General features: G+C 51.6%; 1 protein-coding gene across 1 annotated transcript in view; it reads right to left on the reverse strand.

The window, feature by feature from the left end:
- The window catches only part of MYO7A (myosin VIIA), a 105,260-nt gene extending 90,202 nt beyond the window's left edge, over positions 1-15,058 (reverse strand). The window contains exons 1-2 of the mRNA XM_059930729.1: positions 14,996-15,058; positions 557-670 (exon numbers count right to left, since the gene is read on the reverse strand). Of these exons, the coding sequence (XP_059786712.1) occupies positions 557-670; positions 14,996-15,013 (132 nt within the window). The 5' untranslated portion in view covers positions 15,014-15,058. The remainder of the gene's footprint in view (positions 1-556; positions 671-14,995) is intronic.
- Between the last annotated feature and the right edge of the window lie 1,982 nt (positions 15,059-17,040).

The raw sequence follows: 17,040 nt of genomic DNA on the forward strand, positions 1-17,040 counted from the left end.
ATTCGTGTGATGCCATAACCCCACAGAACGAGAGCGGGCATTTTCAGACTACCTCACCCTCTTCTGAGGCATTCACGCGTGATCTCACATACGAATCAATAACCCCGTGAGGGTTCAGAAGGAGAAACTGAGGTTCAGAAGGGAAAGAGATTTGGCCAAGGTTGCATAGCTAGCAAGTGGGCAGGATGGGATTTGAATCCAGTCTGTCTGACCCGAAAGCACCCCTGTACCTGAGGAGTTCCCAGCCCGGTGCCACCCCCTGCCCCACTGTACACACCGGCATGCCCACACAGACACACATTTCTAATACCAGGCAGAATGGACTGAAGTGCTGGTGGAAATAGAACAGGTAGCCTGGGGCAGAAGGGGAGGTTCCCTCCCACGGGGGTGATGGGGAAAGCTCCATGGGGGAAGGGGGTTCTGAGAGGCAGAAGTGGGCCACAGGCACTGCCTCCATCCCCCTGAGGCAGGTCACTGCCAGGCCTCTGCCTCAGGTCACCTGTCAGCCTGTGTCCCCCCCCAAGGCCTGGGGGTGGGGTGGCAGCGGGCTACTCACATTGCCTTCATCATCCACCACCTGGATCTGCCCAGAGTCGCAGAGCTTCACCACCGCCCCGATGGGCACATCAAACTCCTGCCCGGATCTCAGGTCCATCCAGACATAGTCCCCCTGCGGGTGACAGAGTCCCAGGCCAGGTGAACAGGGAAGGGGATTGGGTACTCCTTCCAAGCAGTCCTGTGCCCACCCCTCCACCACCAGAGGCTCTTGTGCCAACCACAGAAGAGGGAAGAAAAGGGAACTGGCACTGTGGAAGCCATGGTGCCAGGCCCTGGGCTGGGCACTATGCAGTGTCATCAATCCCTCCTCTGGGGCAGCTGTTACTGTCCCCAATTTATAATGAGTAAGCAGAGGCTCAGAGAGGGGAAGAGCCAAGACCGCACAGCTGGGCAGCTTCAAGCCCGGGCCTGTCCAAAGCCCTGACCTCTCCCCAAGACTCTACATCCCACACATGTACAGCAGACTCACTGAGGTTTAGGCAGAAACACTTCCCCTCTGTCCTAAAGGAGGCGCACCCCCAGGACATTCAAACAGCCTCTGTCACCTCCTTGGTCAACGCCCACAGTCATAGTTATGACTTCCCTGCAGTGACGCTGCTCTGTGCCGGGCCCCATGATATATGTGGACATCGCTCTCAGCCACACTGTCTCCTGGCTTGTGGGGACATCCCGATCTGGGGCTGGGGGAGCATTATATTTGTGTCCCCTGCAGCGTTCAGCACAGGGCCTGGCTCCCACTACATGCTCAGTAAGGGTTCACAGGAGCCAAATCTACAACTCAGAGTCAGAAAATGGACTTAGAACAACCACTTTCAGCACTGATGCATTCAACATGCATGTATTGAGCACCTACTGAGTACACGGCACTGATGGATCTAAATGCTGGGGATCGAGCAGTGAGCATGGAGTCCACATTCTAGTTGGGAGCAGACAGAAAACAATCAACTGAGCAAGTACACGGTCACTTGGGATGGCGGTAGTGCTGGGATGGAAGTGAGCACACCAATGCTGGAGAAAGACAGAGCCGGCCAACCGGACACTCATTCGCCCGGGAAGCCACTCTATGAAGGAAACCTCTGAGCTGAGACCTGAAGGGCAAAAAGCAGTCAGGCTAGGAAAGAGCAAGGGTAGAAATCTGGGCAGCGGAAATGATAAGTGCAAAGGCCCTGAGGCAGGAAGGAACCGCAAAGAGGTGGTTGTTGCAGGACCTGATGAGAGAGAGAGGTGGGCAAGATTCAGGACTCATAGACTCTCGTTGGCCTGGAGGTAAAAGTTTGAATTTTATTCTAATCTTTTTTTTTTTTTTTTTTTTTTTTTTATAAATTTATTTATTTATTTTTGGCTATGTTGGGTCTTCGTTTCTGTGCGAGGGCTTTCTCCAGTTGCAGCGAGTGGGGGCCACTCTTCATTGCGGTGCGCGGGCCTCTCACTGTCGCGGAGCACAGGCTCCAGACGCACAGGTTCAGTAGTTGTGGCCCACGGGCTCAGTTGCTCCGCGGCACGTGGGATCTTCCCAGACCAGGGCTCGAACCCGTGTCCCCTGCCTTGGCAGGCAGATTCTTAACCACTGCGCTACCAGGGAAGCCCTATTCTAATCTTAATAAGAGTATTCTTTTGGGGTGGTTCCCAAGTTCCCCAGAAGGGTAAGAGAACCTAGACGTCCTGATAAAAATATAACTTCCTATCAAGCGGCAGTTAGAAGCATAACAGCTGCTAAAACTGATTCACAATGAAATAAGCCCATGGGGATGGCCCAGGGGAAACAGCTCTGGGCTATGAGACTGGGATCCAGGACCCGCTTGGCCTCCAGTAAATCGCTGACCTCTTTGAGCTTCGGTTTCCACATGCCTCAGTGAGGCGTGGGCTTGGTGAGTCCCAAGGCCAACTCTTCACTGTTTCAGCCTCCTCCTGTTCCCATCAGAACCAACTACTTTTCAGCCACAGCTGCCATTATGGGCCTTCACTTCATGCGAGGTTAGCACATGTTAGAAACAGGCTAGCTTCAAACCCAAGCTTTTTCCCAGAAAAAGTAAGAAAAATTGGAGAGCCTCTGGGATGGGAGGAGAACTCATGCGTTTGCTGAGCATCTACTGTGTGCCCAGGCTGCATGACTGCTTCCCATAGACTGTCCCATTTAATCCTCACGACTGCTTTAGTCCCAAGTCCAAGCTGTGCTTCCTGCCACACTCCTCGCCCTCTCTAAGTGCCAGCCCAGGACCACCTGACACACACCTGCTCAGGCTGTTCTGTTCCACCTGCCCCCCATCTCACCCCACCTTTCCACTGAGTGGACACCCAAAGCAAATAGCAACTCTTCCCTGGCCCCTCCTCACTGCCCCACCTTCCTCCTCCTCCTCCCAATCCCTGAAGAGTTAGTTCATTCATTCAGTACATATCTGTGGAGAGCCCGCTGTGGGCCAGTTTCACTCCAGACCCTGGGGACAGAGCAGTGAACAGACGGGAAAGCAGAGGGCCTAGTAAGGGCAGGCCCAGGTTGGAGCTAGACGAGGGGGCGCTTGGAGGATGTGGGCAGCACCAACCAGGGCACACAGGGCCCTGGGAGCCATGGACAGAAGTTGGACTTTCTTTTAAGTAGGACAAGTAGCCACTGGAAGGTTTTAAAGCAGGAGAGAATGGCATGATGGATTTACATTTTCAAAACTTCCCCTGGCTGCTGTGTAAAGAACACAGGCTTTCCTCCAGTCTTTGGGGCCCCTGGGCTTGCCCCTTAACAGCCAGCACCACTCTGGGTCATTACCATGGGTGTCCACTCCCCCCTAGCCTGCAGCCCCCTGAGGGCAGGGCTGGTCTGAGTCTTCCATTGGTGACTCCCCAGAACCAAACATAGAGAAACAGCTTTTCTCTCAGTGAGACAGAGAATCAGAATGTGAAACAGTGTGTATGTGAGCATGTGTGTGAGTAGGTAAGAGGGAGGATGTGACAGAGTTCGTGTGTGAGAGAGAGAAAGAGAGAGACTACCTGATTCCCAGAGGCCAGCGGTGTCGGGCAGTGGCACCAGGACATTGCTCTATGCAAACTCAATACCCCTGCAACAGGCCAGGTAGTGACTTACATGCTTCCCTGTAATTAACTGTCTCATTGAACCTTATGACAACGCTTAGGCAGAGGATTCTCTCTCTACTTCATCTCCTCAAAGAGGTCAAGAAACATGCCCAAGGTCACATGGGTGTTTTGTGGTAGAGCCGGGAATGAAGCCCAAGCCTGGCAAACTCCAAATTCAGTGCTCTCTCCCTACATCCCCTGGGCCCCGCCCTGAACCCAGCTCTGTAAGCAGAACAGGAAGCACTGATAGGGTCCCTGGCTGGAGATGGTTCGTGGACCCAAAAGGCAAACTGGAAGCTCCAGCTAAGGGCAGCAAAGCAAACAGAAATGTCTAGAACCCTCCTAGCCAAGGACTGTCACCAGGAGGGTGGTGACTTAACTTTCTCTTCTCTTGGTCTGAACTCGAGGAAAGAGGCTAAAATGGCAGCTAAGAGGCTTCAGGGAGGAATCTGGGGCCTGAGAACCTCTGAGGGGGACAGTTCCCATGGTCCCATGGAAAGTACTTGGGGCATCAGAATGCAGCTGGGTTGTAAGGGTTCCCATTTTACAGATGAGGAAACTGAGGCCGAAAGAGAGAAAGGGATTTGGCCATAGTCACTCATCAAATCAGTGACTGATGAGACTGTGAGCATCTGCAGGGCAGAGCCCGAACCAAAAACAGGGTAGGTCAGGAATCGCTGGATGGGTGAAGGAAGGAGCAGAGGAAGGAAGATGTGAAAGAACATGACACTTTTTTGAGGGGCAGGAGGAGGGAGGAGAGGGAAGGGGCACTGGGCTCAGGTCTAACCCCACCAGCCCCTCCCCACAGCCGGATTCCAGGCAGCCCATGACTGTATCTGGCCCCATTCCTACCACCCCACTGTGAGGGGTGCCCCACTAGGGACCTCACCCAGAATCAAAAGTTCCATTTGTGTAGACACCTGCCTCTGTGTGTCTGTGTAACCTGGGGCAAGTTCCAGCTTCTCTGCTGTCAGTTGAGTGGTTCCCAGCCCCAGAATGGTGAGTTCCTAGATGGATTTGCCTAAATGTTCTCAAGGGTACCCCACAACCCTAGTGGGGGCTTCCTCCAGGGAAGCTGGCCCACATCCACAATGAACACAAGGTAAAGAGTTCTGGGTTCAGGTCCCAGTTCTGCCACTAACGCTGTGTGACTCTGGGTAAGTCTTTCAGTCTCTCTGAGCCTTAGAGTTCAACAGCCTTAACAGGAAAGGAGTCAGTGCTTGTGAAGATGAGAGACCCATGCAAAGGGAAGTTGTCCTTGATGTCCACCCACCTTCCCTCCTAGGCATGAGCCCAGGATCAGATCAATATCAACTCCCCGCAGGGTCTTAGCCTTATATGCCTCTTTCCTCCTCTGGGGCAGCGCCTGAGGTTCAGTCCCCGTTTGTGCAATGAAAAGGAGTCTGTCTCAGGACACTCCCCCCACCCTCACTTATCCTCATAGTCACTCCGGGACATGAGGAGGGGACCCGCGGGCCATGCTTTCCTTCTACCAGCCGGTCAGCCAGTCCACAAACGTCTCCCCGAGCCCCCTCCGTGCACCTGGAGTCACTCCTTGCTCTGGACCCGGGCAAGGGCAGGGAAGCCCCTTCCCGGCGCTGGCCCATCGACCTCCCGTTTTCCAGCTGCACAAGCTCCCCGCCCAGGCAGGGGCAACGGGGGGCCAAGTTCCCACCGGGCGTCTAGGACCGCGCGGCACCAGAGGCCTCAGGTGTGCGTGCACCCTGGGGCTTTGAGACCCTGCGGCCCGCCTGGCTCCAGACAGGCGGGGAAACCGAGGCCCAGGACCGGGTCCGCGGGGGGCGTCCTCCCCCTCCCGACCCGGGCCTCACCGGCAGGACCGCGTATGTCTTCAACGCCTGGTTCAGGCTACGCACCAGCGCCCACTTGCCCGGCTGCTTGGCGCGCGCCTCGGCAGGGTCGCCGGGGTCGCCGGGGTCTGCGGGATGGGCAGGGGGCTCCATGGCGCGGAGGGCCTAGCGGCGGCTACGGTGGCGGCACGTCTCGAGCTCCCTAATTCACCTAATCCCGTGCGCGCCGCCCGCCGGGGAACCCTAAACCCGGCCATCTGCCGCGGGCCCATGGCAACGGCGGCTTAGGTGACGCCCGCGGGCGAGAACGAGGAGGGGGCGCCCGCGCCGCCCCAGCCCCCTCCCATCCTGGCGCGACCCCAACACCCAACATCGCCGGGGCTTCCGGGCCCGCCTCACCAGGACCTCAGCGAGCGGCACCCAGGAACCGAGCTGCGGGCCTCGGCAAAAACAAGGCGCCTGGAACCTCACCTTGACCGCAGTTTTGGAGAAAAGCAGTATGTTTTCTACGGAAAGAAACGTGGGGATGTTATGGAGTGGAACACAATAAACTTCGCAACGTTTTTAAGACTAAAGGGAAGGTGCGTCAACGATCTTTCTGGCCCAGTGGCTGCCTCTGGGGAGTGAGGGCAGATAAAAGCCTTGAGGTTGGGAGGGGACTTTATGGGGAAAGCCCTGGCAGAGTCTGTCTCTGGTCCTCACCCAGCCTCTGAGGCCAGCCAGCTGGTGATCTCCAGGTCAAAGAGGCGGCACCGAGGCCTAAAGGAGGGGTGTCCCCTCGTTCCCCAGGACAGCAAGTCACCCCTTATGGCTCAGAGCTCACCCCACAGTGGGCGCCAAGCTGGGCTCCTGTGTCCTGGCAGCCACACAGGACTGGGTGCCGGCTTGGGTCCGTGCTGGGCCGCAAGCCACAGTGGCCACTGTCCCATCCAGAAGGCGTGGAATGCCCAGGCCCTATGACTCTCCTCCTACACCTGCCTTCTTCTCTCTCCCTACTTATCTTTATCCTCTCCCCTCTTTTCTCCTATTCTCTCTTCAAGGTCTCATTTTTGGCCCTCAGCGTTGTCTGAAATCCTGGAAGACCCAACTTTCTGTTCTAGAGAAGCAAACCACAGCGGGGAGTAGAGGGAATGACAAGGGAGGAGACAGTGATACCTCACACAGAACTCGGAGCTGCCCCTCTGGACCTGGGCTTCCTTCTACCCACCCCCCCCCCCCTTTTCCAGCCTCTAGGACCCAGCGCTCTGCCACCCAGCACACAGCTGACTGTCGGCAATGATTCCCACCCATTTCCTGTGCCCTCTCAGGGACCCTGCTCTCAGAAGGGGTCCTTTCCAGAGTTAAGCCCAGAACAAGCACACCTACCCCAGCCCACTCTCCCAGGAGAGTCCATGCGAACAGGAACCAGACCCTCAGACCCAGGGAAGTGCTAGAGTTGGGCTTCCAGACATCCTTCCATCTGTCTATTTTAAAAACCTTCACAGGGACTCCCCTGGTGGTCCAGTAGTTAAGAATCCGCCTTCCAATGCAGGGGACATGGGTTCGATCCCTGGTCAGGGAACTAAGATCCCACATGCTGCAGGGCAACTAAGCCAGCACGCCGCAACTACTGAGCCCAAGAGCCACAACTAGAGAGCCCGTGTGCCACAACTACAGAGCCCATGCGCTCTGGAGCCTGCACACCACAACTAGAGAGAAGCCCACACACCGCAACGAAAGATCCTGCGTGTTGCAACTAAGACCCACACAGCCAAAAATAAATAAATATTTTTAAAATTTTAAAAAAACAAAAACCTTCACAGGCTCAGGCTAAAGCTTAGGGGACACCGTCCTCAGAGCTTCCAGCCTGGGGGTGGACAGACCCCCAGACACAGATAAGGATGGTACCACCAGATAAGGGACAGATTAACCCTGGAGAGACAGGATAGCATGGCTGCTATGAGGTTGGACTCTGGAGCCAACACCGGTTCAATGATGACAAGGCCATTCACATGCTGTGTGACCTTGGGCAAGTTCCTCAACCCCCATGTGCTTTTGTTTTCTCATTTGTCGGATAACAGTACGTCATTAGGTGCTTGTGAGGGTTAAACAGGTTGTGTGTAACTCACTCAGATCGGTGCCTGTTAGAGCAAATGTTGTGTGAGTGTTAGTTATTATTAACTGAGCAAGTCATGTTGTTGTGGTGTTGTGATTATTTAGGCAGATATGAGGGAGAAGGGTGTTCCAGAAAAGAGAACAGCAAAGCACAGAGAAGCAGAGGTAAGAAGGAAGAGATGGTAAAACAAGTCTGGTGGATGGAGAGAGGCCCCCTGAGAGAGACCTACTAAAGTACTGAGAGACTGGCCCTCCCTGACCCAGACCCACTGCTCAACACCCTGCACCCAGGCCACCCCTGAGATGAAGCCTAGGAGTAGGTCCCTTCCCTGCATGTGGCTGCACACCAGGTCTGGGAGGCAGGTCTAATGCCCCTGGGACCCACTCTGGCATCACACCAGACTCTCTCCCAGAGCCAGGGCTCACTGCTCCCCCAGCCTTGTCTCCTGCTGCCTGGCCACACAGGACAGGGCCTCCTACCTTTGCTTATGCTGAGTCCTCTGCTAGGAATGTTCCACCTCCACCATCCTCTTCCCTGCCCCCACTTAGCCACCAAGGCTCCACTTAGCTGTGTGCCCCCTGGTCCCCACACCTCACTACCTTCTTTTCTCTACTCCCTTCATGCCTCACACCCATAGTGCTGCTGTCACCTCCACCATACCACCATCTTGTCCAATTCTGGCTACCCATTTTACATATGGGGAGACTGGGGTTCAGAAGGAGCAAAGGGACCTATCCAAGTATACACAGCAAGTTGGAACAGAAAAGCTTTCAGGAAATAACTGTGCCAGTTGTCATCAGCAAGTGATATCAGCAAAGAGTAGAGAAGTCTGCCAAGAACTCTACAGAAACACCAAAAAACATAGCAAAAATTGTCAGAGTCAACTTTACTGGAACTCTAGAAAATATGCAAAGGTTTACAGTAACCATTTGAACATTTAAGGAAGAGGAAGATGACTGAAACCCCACAGGAGAGCTTTGTGGTACTTTAACCTACCCATCCTCCCTCACCCCCCACCTTGAGGATGGCAGCCTGTATCCCTGGTGTGGGTTGTTGGGGTCAGAGGGAGCAGAACAGACCTTGTTATCCAAGAATTATGATGGTTTTAACCTGTCTGGGGGATCCCTGAAGGAATAATGCTAAAGGTTTGTCTTTATTCCCTAACTAGGGACCCCAGGGTAGAGAAGTAGCTATGGAGGGCATTGGTCAAAAACATCCAAAGGCAAATGAACTACCCACTGCCACCTGGGGAAAAAAATAATCAGCTGGAGCAAACAATAGACACTCCAAAAAGCCTGGAAGAAAGGCAGGGGAATGAGATGCACCAGGGAAAAAGGGCTTTGAAAAAGCTTCAGCATATACTGGGGAATCTAGAAGACCACGTACACGTACCCAGGGTTGGACAAATGTTCAGAAAAAGCATGAGAAACCCTAAGCTCTCACCTCTGACTGACCTCAAGCTCCATGCAGACAGGGAGTGAAGGCTAAGTCAGAGTTGTAAATGTCCTGACTGAGCATTGAAGTCATGCGCCAACACACACACGGCCCAACTGCAAAGTCTGAGATTTTTTTTTTTTTTCCCCAGGGGTTTTAGAGACTTCAGTGACCACACACAACAAAGAATCTAGTCTTCACACAAAAAAAAAAAAGTTTAGAAAAGTCACTCAACAAAACTACAATTCACAATAAGCAGCAACAACAAACCCTGGGGAGGGGGAGAATCTGACTTCTGGAGTTATCACATTACAATAATCAAAATGTCCAGTTTTCAACAACAATAACAAAAAAAAACTATGAGACTTGCAAAGAAACAAGAAAATATGGCCCATTCATAGGAAAAAAAGAAATTAATAGAATCTTTCCCTGAGGAAGCAGAGACACTGGACTTAATAGACAAAAACTTTAATCAACTGTTTTAAATACGCTCAAAGAACTGAAGGAAACCAGAACAACATCTCACCAAGTACAGACTATCAATAAAGAGACAGGAATTATAAAAAGGGACCAAATAGAAATTCTGGAGCTGAAAAGTACAATAACTGATATGAAAAGTTCACTAGAGGGGTCAACAGCAGATTTGAAAAGGCAGAAAGAAGAAGCAGCAAACCAAAGATAGCTTAATTGAGATATCCAGGCTAGGGAGCAGAAAGAAAAAAGGATTAAGAAAAATGAGCCGAGACTAAGAAACCTACAGGACCCCATCAAGTGGACCAATATAAGCACAATGGGAATCCCAGAAGGAGAGGAGAGAGAGAGGCAGAAAGAATATTCAAAGAAATAATGACCCCAAATTCCCCAAACTTGATAAAAGATATGAATCTACACATCTAAAATGCTCAATAAATTCCAGGTAGGATAAACTCAAAAAGATCCTCACTGAGACACATTATAATCAAACTATCAAAAGACAGACAAAAAGAGAATCTTAAAAACAGTGAGAGAGAAATGACTCATCACATACGAACGATCTTCAATATGATTAATCGCTGATTTCTCATCAGAAACCATGGAGACCAGAAGGCAGTAGGATAATATATTTAAAATGCAGAAAGGAAAAAAACACATTTCCAACAAGAATTCTGTATGTGGCAAGAATATTCTTCAACAGTGAAAGAGAAACTAAGACATTCCCAGGTAAACAAAAACTGAGGGAGTTGGTAGCTAATAGACCTGCTCTACAAGAAATGCCAAAAATAATCCTTCAGGCTAAAATTAAATGACACTAGACAGTAACTCAACGCCATACAAAGAAATAAGAACCCAGTAAGGTAACTACAAAGGTAAATATAAGAGCCAGCCTTATTGTTATCTTTGATTTGTCACTTCTCTTTTTTCCTATGTGATTTAAAAGACAAATGCATAAAATAACAATTATAAATCTATGTTAATGGGCACACAGTGTATAAAGATGTAATTTCTGACAATAATACTGTAAAGAGAGAGGGATGGAACTGTATAAGAGCAGAGTTTTCATATACTATTGAAGCTAAGTTGGTGTTAACCCTCACTAGATTGTTATAAATGTAAGGTGTTAATTGTAAACCCCAGAGTAACTACTAGGGAAAAAAAAAAAAAAAAAAATATATATATATATATATATATAGAGAGAGAGAGAGAGAGAGAGAGAGAGAGAGATGGAAATGAATGAGAAGGGAACCAAAACAGTAGAGTGGGGGAAAAAAATCAAACACAAAAGAAGGCATCATAGAGTAGAATCTAAAAAAAAAAAAAGATACAAATGAACTTAAATACAAAACAGAAATAGACCCACAGACATAGAAAACAAACTAACTACGGTAACCAAAGGGGAAAGGGGGGGAGGGATAAATTAGGAGTTTGGGATTAACAGATACCCACTACTATTTATAAAATAGATAACCAACAAGGACCTACTGTATAACCCAGGGAACTATACTCAATATTTTGTAATAACCTATAAGGGAAAAGAATCTGAAAAAAAAAAAAAAATATATATATATATATATATATATATATGTATTATATAACTGAATCACTTTGCTGTACACCTGAAACTAACACAACATTGTAAATCAACTATACTTCAATTTAAAAAAAAGAAGTCATTATAGAGGAGTTGACAGGGGAAAGATATGACATATTAAAAAAACAGCAAAATGGCAGAAGTAAGTCTTTAAATGGAAATGAATTTAACTCTCCAATTAAAAGGTAGAGGTTGTCAGAATAGGTTTAAAAAAAATAACACATGATCCAACTATATGCTATCTACAAGAGACTCACTTTAGATCCAAAGACACAAATAGGTTGAAAGTGAAAGGATAGAAAAATATACTCCTTGAAAACAGTAACCAAAAGAGAGCTGAGGTGGCTGTACTAATATGAGACAAAATGGACTTTAAATCAGGAATTGTTACAACAGACAAAGAAGAACATTATATTTTAATAAAAGATTTAATCCAACTGTTATCAACAGTCCACAGATTTATCTTCAAACTTCACTCTGATCCATGAATCTGGGCGAAGTACATCTAGTCCCCACACTGGCCTCACCACAGAGCCAGAAATCACATCTTACCGAAGCACAGCAGCCTTCCCTGAGGTCCTAAAGAAGTGGGTCACGTGTACCACAGATCTCTGGGTTCTCACAAGCACCAGCTAGCCTTGCAACGTGGGGCAAGTCCCTCCTCCTGAGACCACAGCCCCCCATCTGTATGTGAGGGGCTACCACAACAGCCACAGAGCCTTCCCTGACATCACCACCCCACCCTGCCGTACCGCAGGCGGGGCAGAAGCCTCCCCCATCCCCAGGCTCCCTCCCACCCTACTCCACCCCCAGGCCTCCTGCTATCACAGTTCTGCTCATGGGCACCCTTGCTGTGTTTCGGAGCTGCCTCCCCCTTTGGTCTGGAAACTCCCCCAGGACAGGGAGCAGTCAATTTATCTCTGCATCCTTTGTGCCCAGCCTGGTACAGAGAAGGGGCTGAGTGCCACTTTGCTGGGTGGGTGAGTGAGAACGTGGCTGGAGGAGGTGGCCTCTGGCACACTAGGAACCTCCAGACACTCCCACCCTACTCCCAAAGCCATCAACATGATGGGTCTGCCCAGACTACCACAGGGTCCCTAGGAAAGAGCTCACGCTCTGCGAATGCCACCCAGCAGTGGAAGTCTGACCTCCTCCCCTGAGCCCTGTGCCTGCTCCTTGTGCCACAGCCCTGTGCCCTGCACAGCAGCCCTTTCCCAAGGTCTCCTCTGCCTGCATGCTGCCCCCCTCACCAGCATGGCTCCCTATCCTGTCTGCACCTGCCCCAGCTCATGGCTAAATTACCCTATCTGGGACATATATACGCTGCCAAATGTAAAACAGATAGCTAGTGGGAAGCAGCCGCGTAGCACAGGGAGATCAGCTCGGTGCTCTGTGACCACCTAGAGGGGTGGGATAGGGAGGGCGGGAGGGAGACGCAAGAGGGAGGAGATATGGGGATATATGTATATGTATAGCTGATTCACTTTGTTATACAGCAGAAGCTAACACACCATTGTAAAGCAATTATACTCCAATAAAGATGTTAAAAAAATAAATAAATAAAAGCATAGCTGAAATGAAAAAAAATTAAAAATAAAAATAAATTACCCTATCTGGGCTTCAGTTTCTTCACCGGCAATATCGGCACAAAGATCCCTACCCTACAGCCTTATGGCAATAAAATGAGATCATGTATAGAGAGTACCCTGCACATAGTAGGACCAATGTGGATGCTGCTTTTGAAGAATTAGAACCCTCAACAAATGAATAACATCTTTTCATAATGAAGAGATTTGGATTCTGAGCACAACTTTATGAAGGTGTTTTCTGCGCCTGGTACTCTGTGGGGCTCAGAAAGGCTGGCATGATCGATGAATGGAAGGAATGAGGGAGGGATGGGTGAGTATCTGTCACTGATATGTCCCACACTGGGACACTCTACACATGGGGCAAGAAACATCATATTCTCTGAGGTCTCCTCAAAGAATTTATCCCAAATAAATATTTATGCCAAGTAAAGTGAAAGAGAAAAGAATGGGAAATTCTCATACACAGGAACACTATTGATATGATTTTACTAGTAGTCGCCACGGCCGTTAAACTCTTTTGAGCTGTGTCCAGCATTGGGCTGAGTGCTGTATATGTGTTACAATATTTTGTTCTCTAACATCACTTTGAGGTAGGTATCATGATCGCCCCAGCCCCTCGGACAAAATGAGGGTGAAATCACAATCGTTCATTCGTTCTGCACAGAGCTCCACCTCTGAGCGGGCTGGTGCTGGAGCTGAGGAGGCAGTGGGGAGCAGGATGAAGGCTGTCCCCCGTTTCTGGGCTCACCAGGAGGCCCCAGGAAGGCAGGGAAAGAAGGTGGCGTGCGATCAGACTCTAATGTGGGCAGAGGAGGGAAGGGTCCCAAAGGGAGTCTTGGCCACAGCGAGGACTTAGAAGTCAGCCAGGAAAAGAGGGACCAAGTGCTCGGGCAGACCGACTGTCTTTCAGGACAGGGAAGGGGTGGCGGGAGGAGGCGGACCTGGTAGGCAGGTGAAAGGCAAGCACTCTGATTGAACCCCCCATGGCATTTCATCTTCACAACAACCGTCCTGGGAAAGGAGGGTTTTTATCCTCGTTTTACAGATGAGGAAACTGAGGCTCAGGAAGGCTGAAGGACGTGCGTGCCCCAGGTCCGCACATTTATCAACAGCAAAGCCCAAGATGAGCCCAGGGCTGCGGGCTCTGCCTGGGGAGCTGCGTGGCTGGCTGGCTCCCCAGAGCTGGGGCTTCATTCAGGACCAAAGAAGTAACAGAAATGTGCTTCCTGTGGGAGGGGTGGGCAGAGCCAGGTCCACCTGCTCCCAGCAGAGGCTGCCAGACGAGATGGGCCGGCGTTCAGGGGGGCTGGTTGGAGGAGGGTGGACAGCGAGTCAGAGGCCTCCTGAGGGAAAACGGCTGTGGGAGCTATGAGTGGCCCAGGCCCTCCCTCTGGGGTCTGCAAATGTCCCCATCCACCCAGCTCCGCCTGCAGCCCAGGCCCTGGCACCCTGCAAACACTCAGTGACAGTGACTTTTCCTTCTGTGTCTGGTCTTGGCCATCTCTGATGGGCCTTTGAAGAGGCTCTCAGGCCAAGGGGCTCTAGAGGGGGACTCCTCCAGCCCCAGGACAGAAGACTGTCTGTCCTGATCCTGCCCTGACGCCTGCCTTCTCACATACACACGTATACATAACTCACACTCAAACACGCAGCTGCAGGGCACGGCTGCCCATTGGTCCCACATGGTCCTGGAGGACATGATGCCACTGGCCAAGCCTCCACAGCACACACCCCTACCAGCCCAAGGGCCTGGTGCCAGGCCGACCTGGCTCAGGGCCCACATTCCTGGATCTGGAGACCAGGAGCTCATTAGAGCCTCAGGCTGATCACGGGGAAGGGCTGAGGGTCAGGGGCCACTGTGGCCCTGGGAAGGAAGGGGAGCTGGAGGACTCAGCGGGAGGCAGCACCTCTGCTTCTTCCCCATATTACCCTCGGGGCCTGCAGCTCTGGCCACGTCATCCCCCATTCACTGCTCCCCAGTCAGGCTCAAGACCCTTCCTGGTCTGGCTTCAATAGACTTGCCAACTTTGTCTTCCCTTTCCCCAAGGGCTTCTCTACATCTGGGCCTTTGCACATGCTGTTCCACTGCCTGGACTACCTGGGGATTCAGAGATGTATATAAATACGTAATTTCTGACCAGTGGGGTGAGTGCAATGAGAAAGGGAGGCCCCAACAGACACATCACAGGGAGAATGGGCCCTGAGAGAGTCAGGGAAAGTTTCACACCTGGGTTTTGAAGCATAGATAGAAGTTTTCTAGAAGAAAGGATTAGGGAGGGGATTCTACAGCTAAGAACATGGATAAGAGAATATGGGATAGGGAAGGATGAGCCACCCAACAGGGTTATTCCTGATAGGAAGATGAAGGAGCCCTCACCTGCTGAAGAATCACCATTGTCCTTGGTCAAATGCTCCTACTGCCCGCCTGGCCAGACACAGTTCTGCAGGGAGAGAGACCATGTCAAGCCTCTGAGCCAGCCAGCCCTGGAAGCATTGAGCCTGGCTGGGGTCACCTGGGCTCTTCCCAAAGCCCCAGCCCCTCCTCCCTGAGGAACCCTCCCTGGCTTCTCTCCCTCTGGTCACAGCCCAGCCTGTGTGACCTGAGCCTCTGCCACCATCACCAGTTCCACTGCCCAGAGCAGCTGAGCTCCTTTTTTACTACTGTTATTCAGAGATTCCCAAAGGGCTCCTAAGAAGTAGAAAGTCTAGCCCCCTCCCCTGGACATATGGGCAAAGGGGCCCAGAGAGGGACCAAGACTTGCCAAAGGTCACACAGCAGGGCAGGACAAATTCAGGACTAGGACTTGGTCTCTGGCCACCCAGCTCAGAGCTGCCCCAGGAGTACAGGTGACAGGGACAGCCTGGCCCAAGAGGAGGGTCAGGCTGAACATGACCTGCTCATGACACGCCGTGCCTAAAACCCTTCCAGAGCACCCCCGGCCTTCAGGATGGGGGCTCTAATCCCTCCCCCATCTTGTGTTTAAGGCCCAGCACTATGCGTCTCAGTCTTGCCTCTCTCTGCTTTCTTCCTTCTCCACCCCTGCCCTTGGGCCATTCTCAGCACTCACTCTTCCTGAAATATGCTGGCCCTTTTTATACTTCTTAGACTTTGTATACACTGGACCCTCTGCCTGGAATTCTGACTAATAAATTCCCACCTATGCTTCATGGCTCAGTTTAGATGGTACCTCCTCCAGGAAGCCTTCCCTGACTGTCCCCAGGCTGCCAAGAGCCCCGATATTTCCCTCTATCCAGCCCTGACTATATGCGTTTGTTGTCTGGTCAGGGTCTGTCCCCACCTCTGCTTCCAAAGTAAAGGAGTTGATACAGGGTAGGGTGTGGGGCTCAGCCATCACCTCACACAGCACAGGGCCAGGCCCAGGGACAGCTCAGGAAGGACTCGTGGGACTGAGCGTGGTGATCAAAAGCAGCCCCAGCCCATCGGCCCCAGCATGAGGCCCCTCTGGCCCCCTACCTGCCTCCCAGGATGAGCATCAATTTTTCACAAGGTCCATTCAGAGGCGCTGGGGCATTTGATCCTCTGCCCATGACACTACCTGACACCTGAGCCTTGACCCCTGCCCTGGGGCTCCGGGATACAGCAGGTACACCGTCCTTCTGGAGACCTGCACCTGGCCTGGGTGCCTGGCTGAGAAGGGAATTCAAGAAAGGCCAGCAAGCAGCTGCCGTGGGGAGCTACGTCTGTGAAGAGGATGCCCAGCTGTGGCGCTGGCATCCTGCACCAGTGTGAGCCCCGAGAGCCAGGGGCAGAACCAGGGCCTTCAGGGCTTTGGGGGGTGGAGAGGGGTGGAAAGGGCATAGAATTTAAGGGCCACGTGTGAGGAAAAAGCTACAAAATAGACATTTTTTTTTCCTAAAAATAAAAACTAATCCCTGTTCAAGCTAATTGCTTTTTAAATTGACAACAGAGAACACAGAACAGTATTTACATTTCTATACCCATGCTCAGTTTTACCTTGTCCTCCCAACAACCATGGCTGATGGGGCTTCATCTCCCATTTCACAGATGGGAAATTTGAGGCACAGAGGAAGGAAGCGACTTTTCCAAGGAGAGAGAGAAAGAAAGAGATAGTGGCTGAGAGAGGCCTAAGGAGACAAAGAGTCAGGGACAGAGGACTCTGTGCCTGCCACCCCCAGCATGTCTGCCCCCCTGTCCCAGCTCTGGTCAGAGATGGCAGGGGGCCCAGACCAGGAGCAATTGGCTGTGGGGACAGTGGCTCCAGGGTGGCCCGAGCCCATGACTCCCCCGACGTCCAGCAAACCCTTCTCCCAGTGCTCAGGACAGAGGGCAGCCCATCCTTACCTGGGTCCCTGCTGCCCACTGGCCTGGCTGCAGCTGCCACCTGCACAGAGGGCTCGGGAAGCTGGGGTGGCAGGTGTGGGAAAATCTGCAGACACACG

Source organism: Balaenoptera ricei, chromosome 8, assembly GCF_028023285.1.
Source record: "Balaenoptera ricei isolate mBalRic1 chromosome 8, mBalRic1.hap2, whole genome shotgun sequence".
NCBI lineage: Eukaryota > Metazoa > Chordata > Mammalia > Artiodactyla > Balaenopteridae > Balaenoptera > Balaenoptera ricei.